This window comes from Neoarius graeffei, chromosome 26, assembly GCF_027579695.1.
Source record: "Neoarius graeffei isolate fNeoGra1 chromosome 26, fNeoGra1.pri, whole genome shotgun sequence".
Taxonomy (NCBI): domain Eukaryota; kingdom Metazoa; phylum Chordata; class Actinopteri; order Siluriformes; family Ariidae; genus Neoarius; species Neoarius graeffei.
Window position 1 is genome coordinate 1,464,379 of NC_083594.1, and position 20,714 is coordinate 1,485,092.

The following is a 20,714-nucleotide window of genomic DNA, read 5'->3' on the forward strand; positions in this document are numbered from 1 at the left end:
AAAATTTTGAAGACCATTTATCATTTTCGTTTCACTTCACAATTATGTGCTACTCTGTGTTGGTCTATCACATAAAATCTCAGTAAAAAACTTTTAAGTTCGTGGTTGTAAGGTGGAAAAATGTGAAAAAGTTCAAGGGGTATGAATACTTTTGCAAGGCACTGTATATAATAATGCAATATAATAGTAATAAAGTGTGAATAAAACTGTAGCATAATCTGATGCGTTACCTTTACAGCTGGCATTGTCCGCTGGATCCAACAGCTGATCCCCAGCACAAGCGCAAGATCGACCGCCTGGAGTCGCTAAACACAGAATACTACATCCACCGTTATTTGCTCGACATGCATTCGTCCCTGGAACAGACCAATCAGACGGAGTTACACTGAGAGGTGTATTTTCACAAAACAATGCCTAAATAGTAAACTGTTAGCTTTCGAGATGGTTAAGGTGAATAGCTAAGGCAAATGTTATGTATCATGCGATTAAACACTAACTAGTTAGCTATCACTTGTGTAGGTCTCTGTTAGCAATGCGGTTTTTTTAATGCTAGCTAAAAAATAAATTAGCATTTAATGTTTTAGTTTCTCAGAATCGTAAGTGTGCTGCTGTTAGTGACACCGTTTCTCAGAACGCTGCCTCATTAGCAGAGCATATTGTCGTTGATTTCACCAGTGAAATGATAAATCTGCGTGATAATGCGTGTCAGTACCTTGCTGCTGCTGGGCGTCATACATGCGGATTTCAAAGATGGGAGGACGCTCGTTGCGTAGAAGCGTGACGGATTTGGTGTCCTGGTCAAGTTTGTAGATGCTGCCGCTACGATACTCGTTCCAGAACAGTAAGTTTTTATAGTGGCAGAGACCAAAGGCGTGACTCAGCTCCTGTCCTTCATACACAGTCTGAGGGGAAAAGCAAAATATTTTAACATACAGTTCAACCAACAACATTTCTCTGTTAACACACAGCTACTTTCCATGGTTTCCACGTTAACTTCCTGTCAGTCATCACGGTTTCTATATTAATGCCTCACTAGTTATCGCAGATCATGTTAATATACTCCATGTTAAAAACTTAGTCGACTGGAGCAAAGTGGAAAACTGTCCCGAGGTCTGACGAATCAAAAGTAGAAATTATTTTTAGAACTCATGGACCCCACGTCCTCCAGGCTAAAGAGGAGAGGGACCATCCGGCTTGTTATCAGTGCACAGCTCAAAAGCAGCATCTGTGATGGTATGAGGGGGCGTTAGTGCACATGACATGGGGAGCTTGTACATCTGGGAAGGCATCATTAATGCTGAATGATATAAACACGTTTCAGAGCAACATGCTGCCATCCAGACCAAATCTTTTTCAGGGAAGGCCTTCCTTCTTTCAGCAGGACAACGCCAAACCGCTTTCTGCACATATTACAACTGCATGGCTCTGTAGTAAAAGAGTCTGGGTGCTAAACTGGCCTGCTGCAGTCCAGACCTGTCTCCCATTTAAAACATTTGGTGCATTATGAAGCGCAAAATATGACAAAGGAGACCCTGAACTGTTGAGCAACTGAAATTATATATCAGGGAAGAATGGGACAACATTTCAATTTCAAAGCTACAGCAGTTGGTCTCCTCAGTTCCCAAACATTTACAGAGTGTTGTTAAAAGTAGAGGTGATGCAACACAGCGGTAAACACGCCCCGTCCCAACTTTTCTGAAACGTGTTGCTGACATCAAATTCAAAATGAGCAGATTTTTTTCACAAAACAATAAAATTTCTCAGTTTCAACATTTGATATGTCGTCTCTGTACTATTTTCAATTAAATATAGGGTTTCCATGATTTGCAAATTATCGCATTCTGTTTTTATTTACAGTTTACACAGCGTCCCAATTTTTTTTTTTGGAATTGGGATTGGAGCTAGTTGCCACTGTCTCCCTGTTAACACCCTGTTAACTAGCAGAATAGCTGCACATTCAGTAGCTCACTTTTAAACAAAGTTAAACCAGCGTGTCAGAGACAGAGATGCTTCCACAGCCGTTCCACAGCGCGATGTTTACATCTGAATATCTCTGACATGAAAAACCGTAGCAGGCAGTTCGACACGGTGACAATCGATTTCTCCTCCATGCTGATGATGAAAATCTGGACCAAACTGACCACCATGATGTCATTCTTACACAAGAGCTTAACTCCGGCAGTTTAGTACTTGTTCTGTTTAATATTATTATAACAGTAGACGATTAGAATGTAGCCAGCTAGTAATTTAAGATCAAGCTGTACTTGGTATCTGATAAGTGCTGAGAAGAGATAAATGTCGAAGAGCTGACCTTGCGCTCGGTGCTGTTGAGGTAAACCATCTCGATGCGGTCGTAATAAGCGTCCACCCAGTACAGGATCCCCTGAGGAACATCCAGACTCAGACCGTTGGGCCACAGAACCGTCTTTGATGTTAAGAGTATGTTCCGGTTGGTTCCATCCATCCAGGCTCTCTCGATTTTACCCCTCTTGCTCTCTTTCGGATCTTCTTCCCAATCTGTCCAGTACATCCATCTGAAAAAGTTCCAGGGTTCGAGTTTCATCAGCGCTCAGCTCATTGCTTTTCCAGCAGCAGCTACATCACTAAATATGTCAGAAAAGTACTAACAAGATGATGTCATTAAACAAAGTGATTTTAAAACATCCAGCTAATAAAATTCTATCAATTTCTCAACCAACACACTGATCTGAGACTCTCCCGGTGGGTGTGGCCTAATATTCTAATGAGACATCTCTCTGTCTGAGACTCCGCCCACTATACCAAGATTCCTGGAGCAACCAACAAACACAAGACCAGGCTCGCTATATGAGTCAAAATCAATACAATTAGATTTAATTAACTTCACATCATCAGTGTTAATTGTTAGTAAATTTCGTTATGAGGTTTATTAAAGATTTAATGAACTGAAAAGGATTCCACATGAGTCAGAGAGAAAATTGTTTCAGTCATGATTAAAGTTTATTTATGAGCCAGTGTAATGAGTAATTAGAGTAAATTAAAGCTGAAGGTTGAGCTGAGAGAGCAGAGCCACCGAGAAACTCCTCACAGAGGTTTTATTTCTGTCAGAATCCCGGGAGAGGAAAAAGAAAACTTTCCATAATTTTACTTTGTGACCTTAACGAGCAAAGTGCGTCAGTTTCGTACCGCTATAAAAACCCTGTTCAGACCCAAACCTGCTCACACTCGAGTCTGTTTGTAAATGAATCCTGTTCACACTCGATCCTGTTCACACCAGATCCCAATCACTTTCGACTGATCCTGCTCACCTGAGATCCGGTCCAAGTTGGATTCTGATTGGACTCCATCCCTGAAGCTAGTCCTTCAGGCTAAATGCCGTTTACACTCGCAATGCCGTTTACATTCTACTCACAATCGAACTTGTTCCTGCCCAATCCCAATCCCGTTTGCATTCAGCCCTCTTACCCGTTTTTGGGATCCACTACGATGGCTCGTGGGTGTGTCATTTTGCCCTCGATGAGAGTTTTCCTCGTCTGTGCTGCTTTCTCCAGTCGAGCCACGCTGATGGTCTTCTTCGGCCCGTCGTCTGTCCAGTAAAGATTATTGGCCATCCAGTCCACAGCGATTCCCTCCACTGTGTGCACACCTGCAGAACAAACACACACATGCACACACACACACACACACACACACACACACACACACACACACACACACACACACATCATCAATTCTTTTGTTTCTTTGTCTTTCTCACTCTTTAATTTCCACTCTTCTCTCTGTGTGAGGTTCTCCTTCCTGGATATGAAATGACAGACAGAAGCGTGATGATGTACCTTCCTTCAGGATGGTGTCTCTCTCAGTGCCATCGATCTTCTGTCGGCCAATCAGGTAGCTGGTGGCATCTGAGAAGTAGATGAAGTTACTCTGAGCGTGGAAGTCCAGGGCACGAGGGTTCATCAGGTTCTCTATGGGGATCATGTACTCCTCCTGCACCTTCGGATTAATGTCCATCCCTCTGATCACACCGGGACGGCCTTTTCCGTACACAAGGAACAGCTCGTGCTCGGGCTCTGAGGAACAGGAGCAAAAAACCAAACACACTCGACAAAGCATTCTAATAAACAACAAGACGCAACACTGATCTACTAACACGGCGCATTACTACACCCCAGCAATAAACAAATAAAACAAATGTTTCGTAATTCTAGACTACGGAATAAAAATGCATTTTCTTCACATAAAATTTGGTATAAAACAAAAAGTAGGCAACAAATGTTAACTTTATTTATATATTATTTGTATTTGTACAGAACATTAAACAGGAAGTCACAGAAATATATTTGTTTTATTTGTTTTTGTATAAAACACTGAAAATTAAGCAAGAACAATAAATATGAATAAATAGAAAAATATCAAATTACTTTCAGAAACTGAATAAATACAGAGGAAAATCTACATTTCTCCTAAAGTTAATGTAAAATATTACTATAAACAATTGGAAAAAATATATTAATAGAATTAGGAGCAGAAAAAAGCAAATTCTGCTTTAGCAATATTTTTAGGAGCAGGTAAACGTGAAAACAAGATGTCTTATTCCATTACACATTTTATTTATTTATTTATTTATTTATAATTTGAACATTCGGAATGATGAAGCACGACACGATGCATCAGTGAGATTCAGTGGGTCGTTATGGAAACAATCAATACTGTCAATCGGCTCAAGGAACTGAAATAAACTCAGATCAATACGATTCACTTGAATTTATTACATTATGATGATGATGATGATGATGATTAACATAAATGCTCACTCTTGCAGGATTTCCCGTCACTGCCGAGGCTGAATCCAGAGCGACAGCGACACGTTCGGCTCTTGTGGCTGTTTCCCAATAAACAGATATCAGAACAACCGCCGGGCTTCCCGAACTGATCCACCTCACACGCATGACTCCTCACTGAGAGAGAGAGAGAGAGAGAGAGAGAGACAGACAGAGAGAGAGAATGACAGAGATGGATGGAAAGAGAGGTGGGGAGGGGGACACAAAGAAAGTATGGAAATGATGAAGGAAGAAAATACAAAGAAAGCAAGAAAGACAGATAAAGAAAAATTTTACAAAAATGAAGAAAGAAGGTCAGTAAAGGCAGGTAAGAACACAAACAAACAAATAATTGATTGGTAATTGATATGAGGAGGTAAGCACAAAAGAAAAATAAAGTGAAAAAAGCAAAAACAAACAATTAAATAGTTTAATGAAAGAAAGAAAGAAAGAAAGAAAGAAAGAAAGAAAGAAAGAAAGAAAGAAAGACAGGAAATGAATGTGGAGAAAGTTGTGGTGAAATGATCGGAGGTGCGTGATGACTGTTTGGTGTAAACTGTGTGAAGTGCATCATGTGACCTTAACATATAATAATTAATAAATAAACTAAGCTTGAAAGTGCTGTGTGTGTGTGTGTGTGTGTGTGTGTGTGTGTGTGTGTGTGTGAGTGAGTGTATCTGTATATAGTGTGTGTGTATTTATCGAGTGTGTGAGGTTGGACTGTACCATGTGCAGTGAAAGTGTGTGTGTGTGTGTGTGTGTGTGTGTGTGTGTGTGTGTACCTGGAGGTTGGCATCTCTGGTGATAGACGTGCAGAGCCCCGCCCTTATCCACTCGCGTCACCACCTGATAGTCAGAGCTGTTAAAGCGATTCACACGGATCACACTCGTCTTCGGCTGCACGTTCACGTTGTCTGAGTTTGTGGCGTAAAGATAATTCTCAAAAACAGTCAGACCGTAAAGATGCTCGATCTGGGGGGAAGGGGGGGGAGGGGGGGAGAGAGAGAGAGAGAGAGAGAGAGAGAGAGAGAGAGGAAATTCAAGATGGAAGACCTATAAAATGGTGTGTCCTTTTGTGTGTGTGTGTGTGTGTGTGTGTGTGTGTGTGTGTGTGTACCAGCAGCCCCTGTATGATGGTGTGTCTGTGTCTCCCCTCGTAATCGATGACCTCGATGTAGTCCAGGTAGGCGTCGGCCCAGTACACCAGTTTACTGACCAGGTCCAGTGTGACTCCATGAGGAAACACGATCTTACTGTCCACCAGCCTCGAGCGGTTCTGACCGTCCATATCACAGCGCTCCACCTTCGGGATCTGACCATAATCCGTAAAGAACAGCTTCCTACACACACACACACACACACACACACACACACACACACACACACACACACACACACACACACACACAGAGGAGAAAAGCTGTACAATAAATCTGCTTGTTATTCAGCACTCAGTGTTTTGGGGTAAAAGTCTAACGAATGATCACATCGTCATCTGGTCATTTAGTTTCTCTCGATTAAAAAACTGCTCCAGATCCATCAGAGTGAGCGGATCTCCAGGACCCAACCCTCTTCAGGTCATTCCACAGGTTTTAGAGGATTTAGATCTGAGCTCTGAATGGACCTTTCCAAAAAACTGTTGATCATCTTCTGAAGCTGTTCCAAGTTTGTTGATGTGGATTTGTGCTTTGGGTCGTTATCGTGCTGAAAGGTGACGTTTTTCTTCATCTTCAGCTGTCTGAGGCCCGCAGCTACTGTGGTAGTTGGAGATTGATATTTGGAGCTATCCGTGAAGAAGAAGAAGCCTTTATTTGTCACACGTACACTGAAGCACAGTGAAATTCGTCCTCTGCATTTAACTCATCTGAAGCAGTGAACACACGCACGCACACACAAGTGAGCAATGATCTCACACACACACACACACACACACACACACACACACACACACACACACACACACACACACACAGAGCAGTGGGCAGCCATGCTACAGCACCTGAGGAGCAGTTGGGGGTTAGGCACCTCACTCAAGGGCACTTTAGCCCGAGGCCGCCCCATGTTAACCTGCATGTCTTTGGACTGTGGGGGAAACCGGAGCACCCGGAGGAAACCCACACGGACACGGGGAGAACATGCAAACTCCGCACAGAAAGGCCCTCGCCGGCCCCGGGGCTCGAACCCGAACCTTCTTGCTGTGAGGCGACAGTGCTAACCACTACACCACCGTGCCGCCCAAATTCCTTCTTAAGAGCTCAACTCGAGCTTCAGTCCCAGCTGAAGAGAAGAGAAGCAGAACCACAGCTTGATGCTGCCACCACCGTGCTTCACTGTGGGTCGAGTGTTCTTTGTGCCAAAGATATCTTTTAAATTTATATCCAAACGGTTCTCCCTTGGTCTCATCAGATCAGAAGATATTTTTGGCACATAGTTTGGGGTGATTTAAGGCTTGGAGCTTCCTAGACACCCTGTTGCAGACATGTGACCAGAACATTGCCATATGTTCCTAATGTGGCTGTAGGTCCCTCAGCAGCCTCCCTGATCAGGTTTCTTCTTGTCCTTGTCAGTTTTGGAGGGACGTCCTGTTCTCAGCGATGATGATGATGGCCTTCATGGTGTTCCATGGTCCATGTAATGTTCTGGAAATGATGTCCTCCTCTCCTGATCCAGAACTTTCCACAGTCAGATCCTCCACATGCTTTGAAAGCTCTCTAGGTTCAGCCGTCAGATGAAACCAAGATGATGTGAAGAAACACGTGAAGAATCAGCAGATCTTTATTTGAGGTTCATTAGAATCATGTCAGTGGTGACGGGGATCTGATCGTTACTTCTGAACCGGAATGTGATTGGTTCATTTTCTCAGCATAGTCACATGACCCATTATAAAAGGGGGCACATACTTATGCAACCAGGTTATTTTAAAGTGTATTTTCTTTGTGTGTGTGTGTGTGTGTGTGTGTACCCCATGGTAGGATCCAGTGCGATTCCTTTCGGGTTGTACAGCTCCTGATCCAGCAGCGTCACACACGTCACGCCGTGTTTATCACACACAAAGATCCGATCGTCCACATCGTCCACGAAATAAAAATTCCCCGTCAGCCAGTCGATCGCCATCTGCTCAACATCTGGACCATAAAACACATCACATCATCACATCTGCACCACGACCCACATCACATCATCACATCTGCACCATGACCCACATCACATCAATCAGAATAAACAGTTATTAATGACAGGCAACAATCACCGTCCTGACAGAAAGAAAGAAAGAAAGAAAGAAAGAAAGAAAGAAAGAAAGAAAGAAAGAGTGTAGTTTTGGTTCATGGCGGGGGGGGGGGGGGGGGGGGGGGGGGGGGGGCAGTGAATCTCCAAAGATTCCAGAGAACATGAAGTTCACTACGGTGTGTGCAGCTGTAAACACACACACACACACACACACACACACACACACACACACACTTGTATCCAGACTCAGGACGATTACTTCCGGATGTCCGGAGTGTAAACATCATGTTGAGACTGTGACTTAAACCTCTTCTAAAGGCCGTTTTATCCGTCTGTGTCGATTCTACGCCATAGTATGACATCGATGCTCACACAGGATGAAGTGTTTATATTTGTACGTCAGGTTCACGTCTCCTCCAGGAGGCGCTGTCACATAAAACACACCAGAATTTACTGCTTTGACACACAGAAGAGCTGAATGTGAGCTCCGTATTATTCCTACAGTGAAATAAAGAGAAAATACGTCACAGCAGATCAGTAACAGATCGGCCAATCACAGCTGTTCTGGTCGGCGTCATTGTGACGTGTCGTTACAACCCCAAATCAGAAAAAGTTGGGACGGTATGTTGAGTTGGAATTGAAATTAAAACTGAAAATAATGATTTGTAAATAATCTGTGACCTGTATTTCACTCAGAACAACACAACAGCACATTATTGGATGTTTTACTTCATGATTTTATTGTTTTTTTTCCCCCCGAAATTAACACATTTCAATAAACATTTTGGACACTAAAACATTTCCCACTTTATAATGTTTATAATGTTTATAATGTTCCCGTTCCTTCCCCCAGCACTTAAAAGCTGTTTATGGACTGAAGACTCCGAGTGATGAAGTGTTTCAGGTGTTATTTTCGTCCCGTTCTTCCTGTAAACAGGTCTGAAGGTGTGGAACAGCTCGGGGTCGTCACTGTCTTATTTTTCATTTCTAAATTCTCCACACATTCTCTATTGGGGTCAGAGGGGACACGCCCTCTTCTTCCACAGCCACGCCTTTGTAATGTGAGCAGAATGTGGTTTTGCATCGTCTTGTTGAAATCTCCCTGGAAAAGACGTCGTCTTGAAGGCAGCAGATGTTGCTCCAAAATCTCAGTGGACTTTTCTGCATTAATGCTCCATCACAGAAGTGTAAGCTACCTTTGCCAAGGGCACTGACCCAACACCATACCATGACACACCCTGGCTTTTGGACTTGTTCCTGCTAACGGTCTGGATGGTCCTGTTCATCTTCAGAGCACACGGCATCCATTTCTTCCAAAAAAGACCTGGAATGCTGATTCATCTGACCACAGTACCCGTTCCCACTGTGTGATGGTCCATCCCAGACGCCTCCGAGCCCAGAGAAGTCGACGGCGCTTCTGGACACAGTTAACATAAGGCTTCCTTTATCCACAGTAAAGCTTTAACTGGTGTTTGTGGCTGTAACTCCGTATTGCAGCTTGATAAAGGTTTTCCAGAGTAATCCCGAGCCCATGTGGTTCTATCAGCTGTAGATGAATGACGGTTCTTGATGCCGTCTGAGGGATCAGAGATCACGGGGTTCAGATTAGGGTTAAGCCCTTTACACACTGAAATTCCTCCAGATTCCTTGAATGGTTTAATGATATTCAGTACCATAGAGGGTGAAATATCCAAATCCCTTCCATTCTTTCTCGAACAAACATTGTTTTTAAACATTTCAATTATTTTCATTTTCATTAATTTTCTCACAGACTTGTTGATAAAGTGGAGATCAACAAGTGGCGAAGGCGGCGGAGGTAGTGCAAGCAGAAGCAGGGTTGCCGATTGGGCCTGCTAGCCAGGCTAAGGAAACAGCCATTCAAACCCCCATTATTTATTTATTTATTTATTTGAGGATAACCCCTTGAGATGTGGCATCTCATTTTCAAGGGGGTCCTATTACCCAGCATCTTCTTGACCAACACAAGATCCATCGTTCACAAGCTCAACAAGCTGGAATTACATCTTGCAGTAAACCCCTCCGTTCGTGATTGCTGTGTGCTGATCATCACGGAGACCTGGCTACATCAACTGATCCCGGATGCTACAGTACAGCTAGCGGGCCGCACCGCTCATTGCTACGACAGAAACGGAGACTCCGGTAAGAGCAGAGGAGGGGGACTGTATGTATATGTTCACAATGACTGGTGTACAAACAGTAAGATCACACACACCCATTGCTCTCCTGACAGAGAAGCAATGACAGTCGTTTGCAGACCTTTTTATCTGGCCAGAGAGCTGACAGTGGTGCTCATTACTGCTGTTTATATTCCACCAGATGCTAACATTAGCATAGCTCTCGCCCACCTACATGGCATTGTTAACAGACAGCAGCAGGCTCATCCTGAGGGAGTACAAATCATTGCTGGGGATTTTAATCAAGCATGCTTAAAGGCTGTCCTTCCCAAATTTGTACAGTGTGTACAGTGCTCCACCAGAGGGATTAACACACTGGACTGTGTCTATTCTAATCTGAAGCATGCTTACAGAGCAGTCCTCCTCCCACATCTGGGTCTGTCTGACCATCTCTCACTGCTCCTCATCCCTGCATACACTCCCCTCTGGAAGAAAACTAAGCCGGTCATAAAGACTGTAAAACCTGGCCGGAGGATGCACTCTCCAAGCTGCAGGACTGCTTCGCTGTCACAGAATGGAATATCCTTGAACAACAGGACTTACAGGGCTTTACTGACACTGTTCTGTCTTACATCAAGTTTTGTATGGATAATGTCATGGTGGACAAGCATGTTTATCCAAACAGGAAGCCCTGGATGACAAGCGAAGTTCAGTCACTCCTGAGGGCCCGTAACTCCGCCTTCAGGACAGGTGACAAGGCCCTGCACAGCACGGCGAGAGCAGACTTAAGAAGGAGCATTAAAGGTGCAAAGGAGGCCTACAAAAGGAAAGTGGAGGACCATCTGTCAAACAACAACCCACGTCAAGTGTGGCAGGGACTAAAACACCTCACAAACTATAAAGACAATGCCTCTGTGACCATCAGTGCCAACGCCTCACTGGCAGAGGAATTAAACCATTTCTTTGCCCACTTTGAGGCAACGAGGCCTCACACAGTCACACACCCTTCACAGACCGCAAGCTCACACACACTCACTCTCCAGAAACATCAAGTGAGGCATGTGTTCAGATCTGTGAACACAAGGAAAGCTGCTGGACCAGATGGAGTACCTGGTGAAGTACTCAAATCCTGTGCTTACCAGCTCTCAGCAGTCTTCACTGAGATCTTTAATCTCTCCCTGACACACGTCACTGTCCCACCTTCTCTCAAGTCAGCTACTATAATCCCCATCCCCAAAAACTCAACCACCAGCAATCTCAGTGACTATAGACCCATTGCCTTGACACCAGTAGTCGCTAAATGCTTTGAGAGACTAATGTCACATCACATTAAAGACTGCCTCCCTCCTGCCTTTGATCCATATCAATTCATATACAGAGCAAACCGATCTATGGATGATGCCATCTCTACAGCCCTCCACACTGCTCTGAGCCACCTGGAACAGCTGGGGACCACCGTAAGGACGCTCTTCGTCGATTACAACTCGGCTTTTAATACCATTATCCCTGACATCCTTGTGGACAAGCTGACTACCCTGGACTTTCCCCCCAGCCACTTGTGCCTGGATCAAAGACTTTCTTACAAACCACCCACAGACTGTCAAGATCGGTGCTCACAGTTCCTCCACCCTCATGCTCAGCACCGGCTCTCCACAAGGCTGCGTGCTGAGCCCTCTCCTGTATGACATCTACTCCCATGACTGTACTCCCACCCACCCCACCAACACAATAATTAAATTTGTGGATGACACCACCTTGGTGGGGCTCATAATTGGAGGGGACGAGTTGGCCTACAGGGACGAGGTATAGCAGCTGGCAGAGTGGTGTGCCAAAAACAAGCTGGCTCTCAACACCAAGAAAACAAATGAGGTGGTTGTGGACTTCAGGAGGCACAAAGCTGACCCCGCTCCCCTCTACATCAATGGAGACTGCGTGGAGAGGGTCCGCACCTTTAAATTCCTGGGGACTCATATCTCTGAGGACCTCTCCTGGTCAGCTAACACAACAGCCATGGTGAGGAAGGCCCAACAGTGAATCCACTTCCTGAGAGTCCTCAGAAGGAACAGACTGGAGAAGAGGCTGTTGGTGACCTACCGCTCCACCATCGAGAGTGTGCTGGCTTTCTCCATCACGGTGTGGTATGCTGGCTGCACAGCGGCTGACAAGAAAAAGCTGCAGAGGGTGATAAGGTCAGCTGAAAAGACAATTGGCTGTCCTCTGCCCTCCCTGGATGACATCGCTAGCTCTCGATGCCTCTCCAGAACTAGGAAGATCATTCGCGACCACCTCCATCCCGGACACCACCTGCTCAGCCTGCTGCCCTCTGGAAGGAGGTACAGGAGCATAAAGAGCAGAACAAACAGCTTCTTTCCATGGGCTGTCAGGACACTTAATACACACATGGGTCGCTAAAACGTTCTTTGCTATTTTTATGAAGTGCAATAACTTTTAACTTCCTCGATTTTATTTATTTATTTATTTGTTCCATTTTCATGACATGACCAATATTTTGTTTTTATGTGTTCTCGTTTTTATGTATGTTCTTGTTCTTATGTGTTTTTAATACACCTTCAGTTGTGGCACGTCAGTTTCGTTGTACGGTATGGGTGACTGTACAATGACAATAAAGGCGATCTTATCTTATCTTTGGCTCATCTTTACTCCTCAAAGCCTTTCGTGGAGACTGATTTTGTACCAAATCATGATTACAGTCACATGTTTCACAATACATCATTATTTAATTGTTGTACCTCATTACTCACCCTAAAGTGCCCCACTGTCTCCCAAAGTCCAACCCCTCGTCCTCGTCGTGGGAGATGGTAACAGATGGAGTTTGGACAGCCCACAACATCGGCACACCGACCCATCTGGCTAACGGGGCTCTGGTGAAGCTGCGACAGGCCCAGCAAGCCGGCAGTGGATTACATTGCTCGTAGAAACAAAAGGAGATGTAAACGGACGGACCAGAATGGAAAGACCCGGAACGGACAGGTTTTGACGAAGATAGGAACATGGAATGTATGTGGTCTAAGGGACAAGGAGCCAGAGATTGTAGAGTTTATGGAAAGGCGCAACATCCCAGTTATGGGAATATCAGACTGCAGAAGGAAGGGGAAAGGATGTAAAGAAATCCACCTCAACTTCGTCCTAGTGTGGAGTGGAGTGGAGCAAAATCAAAGGGCAACCCATGGAGTAGGGTTCATCCTGCACCCTGACACAGCAAAGAATCTCTCAGACACAGTCTACATCTCAGAGAGGATCATCAAGATCACGATCAGGGAAAAAGACAGCATAACCAATTACTTCCAAGTATATGCACCATGCAACGACTCCTACACAGAACAGGAGAAGGACAGGTTCTTTGAAAAACTCTCTGACAGTCTTTCTCTAGTGGCTGATGAGGAGGAAATAGTTGTCATGGGTGACTTCAATGGAAGAGTAGGAAGAAGGAGAGACCCATGGACAGCACATCTTGGTCCCCACAGTGACAAAAACACAGAATGCAACTACAATGGACATCAACTCCTGAGTCTATGTGCAGAGTACAATCTGGTCATCACCAACACTCTCTTTCAACATCGCCCCAGCCACACCCAGACCTGGTATCGGTGGAGCGACAAGACAGTCTCATCCCAGATAGACTTCATCCTCACCAGAGCATCCAGGACGACCACAGTCCACGATGCACGGGCGATACCAAATGCCAGGCTGGACACAGACCACAGACCAGTGCTGATGAGTATGAGAGGGAAGAAAAATGGGAACCACAGTCGAAAGGTGCCACATGAGCCACAGATTAACTTACACAAACTCCAGAAGAACATGGACACACAAGAAGAGATAAAACGGAAAGTCACAGAGAGACTAGAGCAAGAAGACACATGGGACAAGAGCATAGAAGAAACATGGTGTATCTTTAGAGACACACTCCTTGACTGCCTCAAGAACACGTGAGACGAAGAGACATGGAAGAGGTCAGAGAAAAGCCACAAAGTGGTGGAATGACGAGGTGAAAGAGGCAGTACGGGAAAAGAAGAAACTCTACAAAGTATGGGTAAAATCACAGACACACGAAGACTATGTGAACAACAGACTAGCCAGAAGGAAGAGCAAGAGAGAGGTGAGACATGCAAAGGACGCCTCATGGAAGGCTTACGGACAGGAACTGAGTGAACTCTGCAAACGGTCACCACGGGAGTTCTATAGGAGTGTCAGAGCCATGCGACTCAGAGACGAACCCTACAACCCCACCCCTGTGATAAACGACCAGGATGGAAACCCCATAAATGAGGAGGACAAGATTAAACAGCGATGGGAGCAATACTTCAGAGATCTCCTCAACCCGGTTGACGAGAACAACAGTCACATCCAGTTCAACCCCAGCTACCCAGAGCACACAGAACCCAGCATACTAGAGGAAGAGGTACGGAGAGCAGTGAAGACCAGTCCAAACAACAAGGCTGCAGGGGTTGACGGGATCCCTGTAGAAGCCATCACAGCGTGTGGCGAGACTGGCATCAGATGGCTCACTAGTATCTTCCAGAAAGTATGGATGGAACAGTGTGTGCCGGAGGACTGGAGGAAATCGATTGTCATACCGATATGGAAGAAGAAAGGGAACAAGAAAGAATGCAGCACATACCGAGGCATCTCCCTCATCAGTCACACGGGTAAAATATTTGCAAAAATTCTTGAACAACGCACAAGAGCAATTGTAGACCCGATGCTCAGTGAAGCCCAGTTTGGCTTTCGGGAAGGGAGGGGCTGCACGGACGCAATTTTTGCACTCGGACAACTCTGTGAGAAGGCTTGCGAGTACCAAAAGCACCTCCGCCTTCTCTTTGTAGATCAGGAAAAAGCTTTCGATTGGGTAAACAGGAACAAACTTTGGCAGATTTTGGAACAGTAGGGTGTAAAGGGCCAACTTCTAGAGAACGTAAGAGCACTTTACCATAACAGTCAGAGTGCAGTACAAACACCAAATGGTCTCTCCAGCTGGTTCCAGATAAGGTCCGGAGTGAGACAAGGATGCGTACTCTCACCTCTACTGTTCATAGTGTACATGGATAAAATCACAAAGGAAGCTAACCCAGATCCACAGTCCTTAAACGAACTGCTTTTTGCTGACGATCAAGGTATCCTGAACGAGAGCAAGGAGGAACTCCAGCGCCATACAGATGAGCTAAACAGTGCATGCGATCGTCACGAGATGAAGATCAGCAGTGGGAAGACAGAATCCATGTCAGTTGGCCACTGCCCAGAGAGACTGGAGATCACAGTTAATGGACAACTCCTCAAACAGACCACGGAGTTTAAATACCTGGGGAGCATCTTTACAGAGGGTGGGAAATTAGACAGAGAGATAAAGACAAGAATAAAGAAAGCAAACTCTGTCAACTACCAGCTAGCACCTCTACTAAGGCACCCAAGTATTCCTATGGAGACCAAGGCCAGACTGATCAATGCCATCTTCATTCCGACACTCACATACCAGTGCCAAACCTGGACCCTGAACAGAGCACAGGAGAGAAAACTCACAAGCTATGAGATGAGGGTCCTGAGAAGAGCAGCTGGAAAGACAAGGAGAGACAGGTTGAGGAACGAAGTGGTTAGAGAGATGGTTGGAACCAAACCTGTCCTACAGTTCATCGCCAAGCAGAGAGTACAGTGGTTTGGTCACCTGACGAGAATGCCAACCACACAGCCAGCCTTAAGAGCCTCCACCGCCAGACACTCAGGTGTCAGGGCCAGAGGGAGACCACGCCGCAGATGGATAGAGGGAGTAGCAGAGACCCTCCGTGCACATGGCCTGACTCTCCAGGAGGCTACTCACCTGGCTGCAGAGAAACGTCTACATCTCCCTGCGACGCCCCCCCCAGGCACAAGTGGAAGGATAAAGTAAAGTACGTAAGTGCCCCACTCCAACTTTTTTTGGAATGTGTTGCAGGACTGAAATGCAGGAATGGATGGATATTAACCAGTGAAATCAAGTTGACCAATAAAACATGAAATATCTCAGGTTTATTCTGTCTGCACTGAAATACAAGTCAAACTACATTTATAAATCTTTCTATTTTTTATTTCCATTTTCCACACCATCTCAACTTTCTCTGGTTTGGGGTTGTATATTTCTGGAGAGGTGCACATCAGGTTACAGCATAAATTCGATGCAGAAGTATAAATTTAGAGAGAGAGAGCGAGAGAGAGAGAGAGAGAACGAAGGAACATGTGAGAAATTGAGATGAGAGGAACATCTGGATGCCATGCCGAGGTCCTGAATCACTGCACATGCATCATTTCTTGTATGACCTTACCACATGATTGCCATGGTTACGTCACAAACATCCACACACACAGGACATAAATTTCCATAACAAAACTCAAAAGCAGGACTAAAAGTGCTGACTGCTGATTTCCAGAAACCACAAAGTGGGAGGGGCTACAGCTTCAGGCATGCGAGTTTACTCAGACAGGATAAACATTTCACTGATCACATGATCAGTCACGCCGCAGCATTAAACTCACACAGCGCTTTGTGACGCAGTAACCTGTTCAGGTCAGTGTTTATTTGTGCTGCATACACATGATGTATAAACAGAGGGGGCGGGGACTGTCGCCTGATTGGTTGCAGCAGCCCTGGAGGAGGAAATTTAATTTGATATTTTAGGTTTATTCTGATTCTTCCTGCATGTCGTGTTAATGTCCGAGTACTAAGCCTTTCACACACACACACACACACACACACACACACACACACACACACACACACACACACACACACACACGTTGCTCAAAACCACCAGATTTATTTTCTGCAGCAGAAAAACACAAAACACCACAGAGTGGAGATTATACTCAACACCTCCAGGGCTTATTTATAACCTGGACAACAAAGAACAGAAAAATGTGTGTGTGTGTGTGTGTGTGTGTGTGTGTGAGTGTGTGTGTGTGTGTGTGTGTGTGTGTGTGTTCACAAATACATAGTGGGTAGGCCTAGCTTTTAGGAATGTAAATACCAGCATACAGGACAATTCTTCTGTCTCCCTGCCTATCTGTCTCTCTGCTCGTCTGTCTGTATGTCTGTCTCTCTCTCTCTCTCCCTGCCTGCCAGTCTGTCTGTATGTCTCTCTCTCTCTCTCTCTCTCTGCCTGTCTGTATGTCTGTCTCTCTATCTGTCTCCCTGCCTGTCTGTCTCCCTGGATGACTGTCTGTCTGTCTCTCTCTCTCTCTCCCTACCTGTCTGTCTCTCTCTGTCTCCCTGCCTGTCTGTCTCTCTCTCTCTCTGTCTCCCTGCCTGTCTGTCTCTCTCTCTCTCTGTCTCCCTGCCTGTCTGTCTCTCTCTCTCTCTGTCTCCCTACCTGTCTGTCTCTCTCTCTCTGTCTCCCTGCCTGTCTGTCTGTCTCTCTCTCTCTCTGTCTCCCTACCTGTCTGTCTCTCTCTCTCTGTCTCCCTGCCTGTCTGTCTCTCTCTCTGTCTCCCTGCCTGTCTGTCTCTCTCTCTGTCTCCCTGCCTGTCTGTCTCTCTCTCTCTCTGTCTCCCTACCTGTCTGTCTCTCTCTCTCTCTGTCTCCCTGCCTGTCTGTCTCTCTCTCTCTGTCTCCCTACCTGTCTGTCTCTCTCTCTGTCTCCCTGCCTGTCTGTCTCTCTCTCTGTCTCCCTACCTGTCTGTCTCTCTCTCTCTGTCTCCCTGCCTGTCTGTCTGTCTCTCTCTCTCTCTCTCTGTCTCCCTACCTGTCTGTCTCTCTCTCTCTCTCTGTCTCCCTGCCTGTCTGTCTCTCTCTCTCTTTGTCTCCCTACCTGTCTGTCTGTCTGTCTCTCTCTCTCTGTCTCCCTGCCTGTCTGTCTCTCTCTCTCTTTGTCTCCCTACCTGTCTGTCTGTCTGTCTCTCTCTCTCTCTGTCTCCCTGCCTGTCTGTCTCTCTCTCTGTCTCCCTACCTGTCTGTCTCTCTCTCTCTCTCTGTCTCCCTGCCTGTCTGTCTCTCTCTCTCTTTGTCTCCCTACCTGTCTGTCTGTCTGTCTCTCTCTCTCTGTCTCCCTGCCTGTCTGCCTGCCCAGTTCAGCCGTACTTTCTTGGTGTGAATGTTCTAAATCACATTGTTACCAAATCAGACAGCGCAGGCAGATTAAACCACAAGTCTCCTTTTATAAAGAATACACGTCCGTCTGCATTTACACACAAACATAAAAATAAATGTTTCCAGGCAAAACAAACCTCTCCCGGCAGCACTTATGATGAATATGAAGGAAGATACCGCGAAAAAAATAGGTCCCCTATGTGTGTGTCCAATTAGTGGACACACACTCACTGGCCACTTTAATAGGATCAAAGACTGCAATATCACTGTTTTTACTGAAACGTGGCGTCCATCAAACATCATAGCTGCAGTCTATATTCCACCAGATGCAAAGCTAGCACTCGAAACAACTCTATGCTGCCATCAATAAACAGCTAACCACGCCCCCGGAGGGAGTTTTCATCATCACTGGGGTTTTTAAATCACTGAGAAAACACCTGAGAACTGTGCTTCCCAGATCTCACCAACATGTCTCCTGTCTCACGAGAGGGGACAAAACATTAGAACATGTTCATAGAAATGTTGCTGAGGTGAAACGAAGCCACTACCTTCCTCCACCTGGGACAATCTGACCACCTTTCTTAGTTTCTGCTCCCCAAGTCCAACTCCATCATCAGACGTGTGAAACCAATAACAAAGGCGTGGCCAGACACGGCGAACCCTCCACTCCAGTAGCAGTGAACACACTGATTGGGGTTTGTTTGCCACACACACCACCGCAGGCTCGCACACTGATGCTGAGGCGTGTACTTCCTCTGTTTTGGACTACACTGATAACATCACCACTCAGTCAGAAGCTCTGGATGAACAGTAAGGGAACATGACAATCCTTTCAGATCAGGTGATGGAGGTCTACAGCTCTTCCAGAACCAAAGTGTAAAGCGGTATTAGAGAAGAACAAACACCAGAACAAACTACACATCGAGGACCATTTCAACACTGACCGAGTACAAACCCAAATCTACAGCTGCACCAATCAGTAACGCCGAATAAACCAATGAACTGAAGAGTTTCTGTGCCTGGTTTGACCTCAACAACAAGGAACCAACTACCAACATTCTACCCCCCAGATGACCAGCCCCTCCACTTTTCTCACACTGATGTGCTCACCACACTCAAGAGAGTAACCCTGAGGAAAGCTCTTGCCCCAATGGGATCCCTGGCAGTGTGCTACGGTCCTGTACCCAACTCCAGCTGTTCCCCAGTGTCGGAAAACAGCCACCATTGTTCCTGTTCCAAAGCATTGTACAGGAACAAGCGAATGATGTCAGGGCTGTTGCACTCACCCTCACGCCCATCATCACCAAGTGCTTTGAGAGGTTTGTTCTGGGTCACCTGAAGGCCTCCTTACCTCATTCATCGGACCCCTTTCAGTTTGCCAACCATTCAAACGGGTCAACAGATGACACAGTCACCACTTTCAACACGCCTGGACTCACACCGATGTGAGGAGGTTGTTTTTTGACTTTAGTTCAGCATTCAACATGGTCAGTCATCCAGGCAGGTTACCGAACTCTGTGGCCCTGGGTTTAGTCCTGAGCGACAGGTCGCGGTCTTTCAGACTGATAATTGAATCTGTAGGTCGGACTGTATCTCCATCAGCACACGCTATTCTATCTGCACAGGGACGTACTGCACCTGTCTCATTCTCTCTGTCTGTCTCCCTGTTGGTATCTCTCTTTCCAACTCTCACCTGTATCTCCCTCACTATCCATCTCTCCATCTGTCTCTCTGTCTATCTTTTTCTTCACCTCTCTTTCTCTCTCTACAGACAGAAAGTTCAGAACCTTGCAGTACGCTGCAGTGACAATCACTTAAATCAAGAAAACCAAGTCTCGGAGACACACCCCTACACCCCCCACCCCCCACCGTTTTTCGGGTATGTATAGGTTTAGCTCGCCGTCTCTTCAGTGAAAGTGAGCGAGTTATTTAGCAGCGAAGCTGGAAGACTCTGACCATTTGACTGACCTGATTTAGGAAGTGTGTTTGAACACACACCTGAACTTCTGCTATTTTAAAAACCATAAATGACATCAGTCTGACCGATGATTTGTACGCTACACCGCACCACATTACACCACACTGACGCATAGTAACGCTGGAAGCTGCAGCTCGCCAGCAGCTAAATAACTTTGCAGGTGCACTTGCAGGTTGTTTGTAGTGTTATTGTGCAGCGGTTACACTTATCTATCGTCTTTTCTGACCGTACACCGTTACAGTAATCATACACAGCACACACACACACATTAGTTAAGTTCAGGTCTTTTATTTTACGTATCTGTGATTGTGTAGGCGAGAGCTGCATTTTCCCGTTGCTTCACTGTGTTTGTTTACTGCAGGACTTCTGGGTTCCTGGGTCAAAGGACCCGAACTACGGAGGCCGGGTGGCTTTGTAGTGCCAGTCTCGGGCACGCGCACCAGCTCGGGCATGGATTGTAGTGGTTTCACCCAATTAACATTAATTATGTGTATTGT

At 45.7% G+C, this 20,714-nt stretch overlaps 1 protein-coding gene across 1 annotated transcript in view; it reads right to left on the reverse strand.

The window, feature by feature from the left end:
- lrp1aa (low density lipoprotein receptor-related protein 1Aa) overlaps positions 1-20,714 on the reverse strand; it is a 181,188-nt gene that overhangs the window by 97,811 nt on the left and 62,663 nt on the right. The window contains 9 exon segments of the mRNA XM_060910723.1: positions 231-356; positions 713-902; positions 2,312-2,534; positions 3,445-3,625; positions 3,816-4,052; positions 4,797-4,940; positions 5,585-5,774; positions 5,920-6,142; positions 7,765-7,927. Coding sequence (XP_060766706.1) covers positions 231-356; positions 713-902; positions 2,312-2,534; positions 3,445-3,625; positions 3,816-4,052; positions 4,797-4,940; positions 5,585-5,774; positions 5,920-6,142; positions 7,765-7,927 — 1,677 coding nt within the window.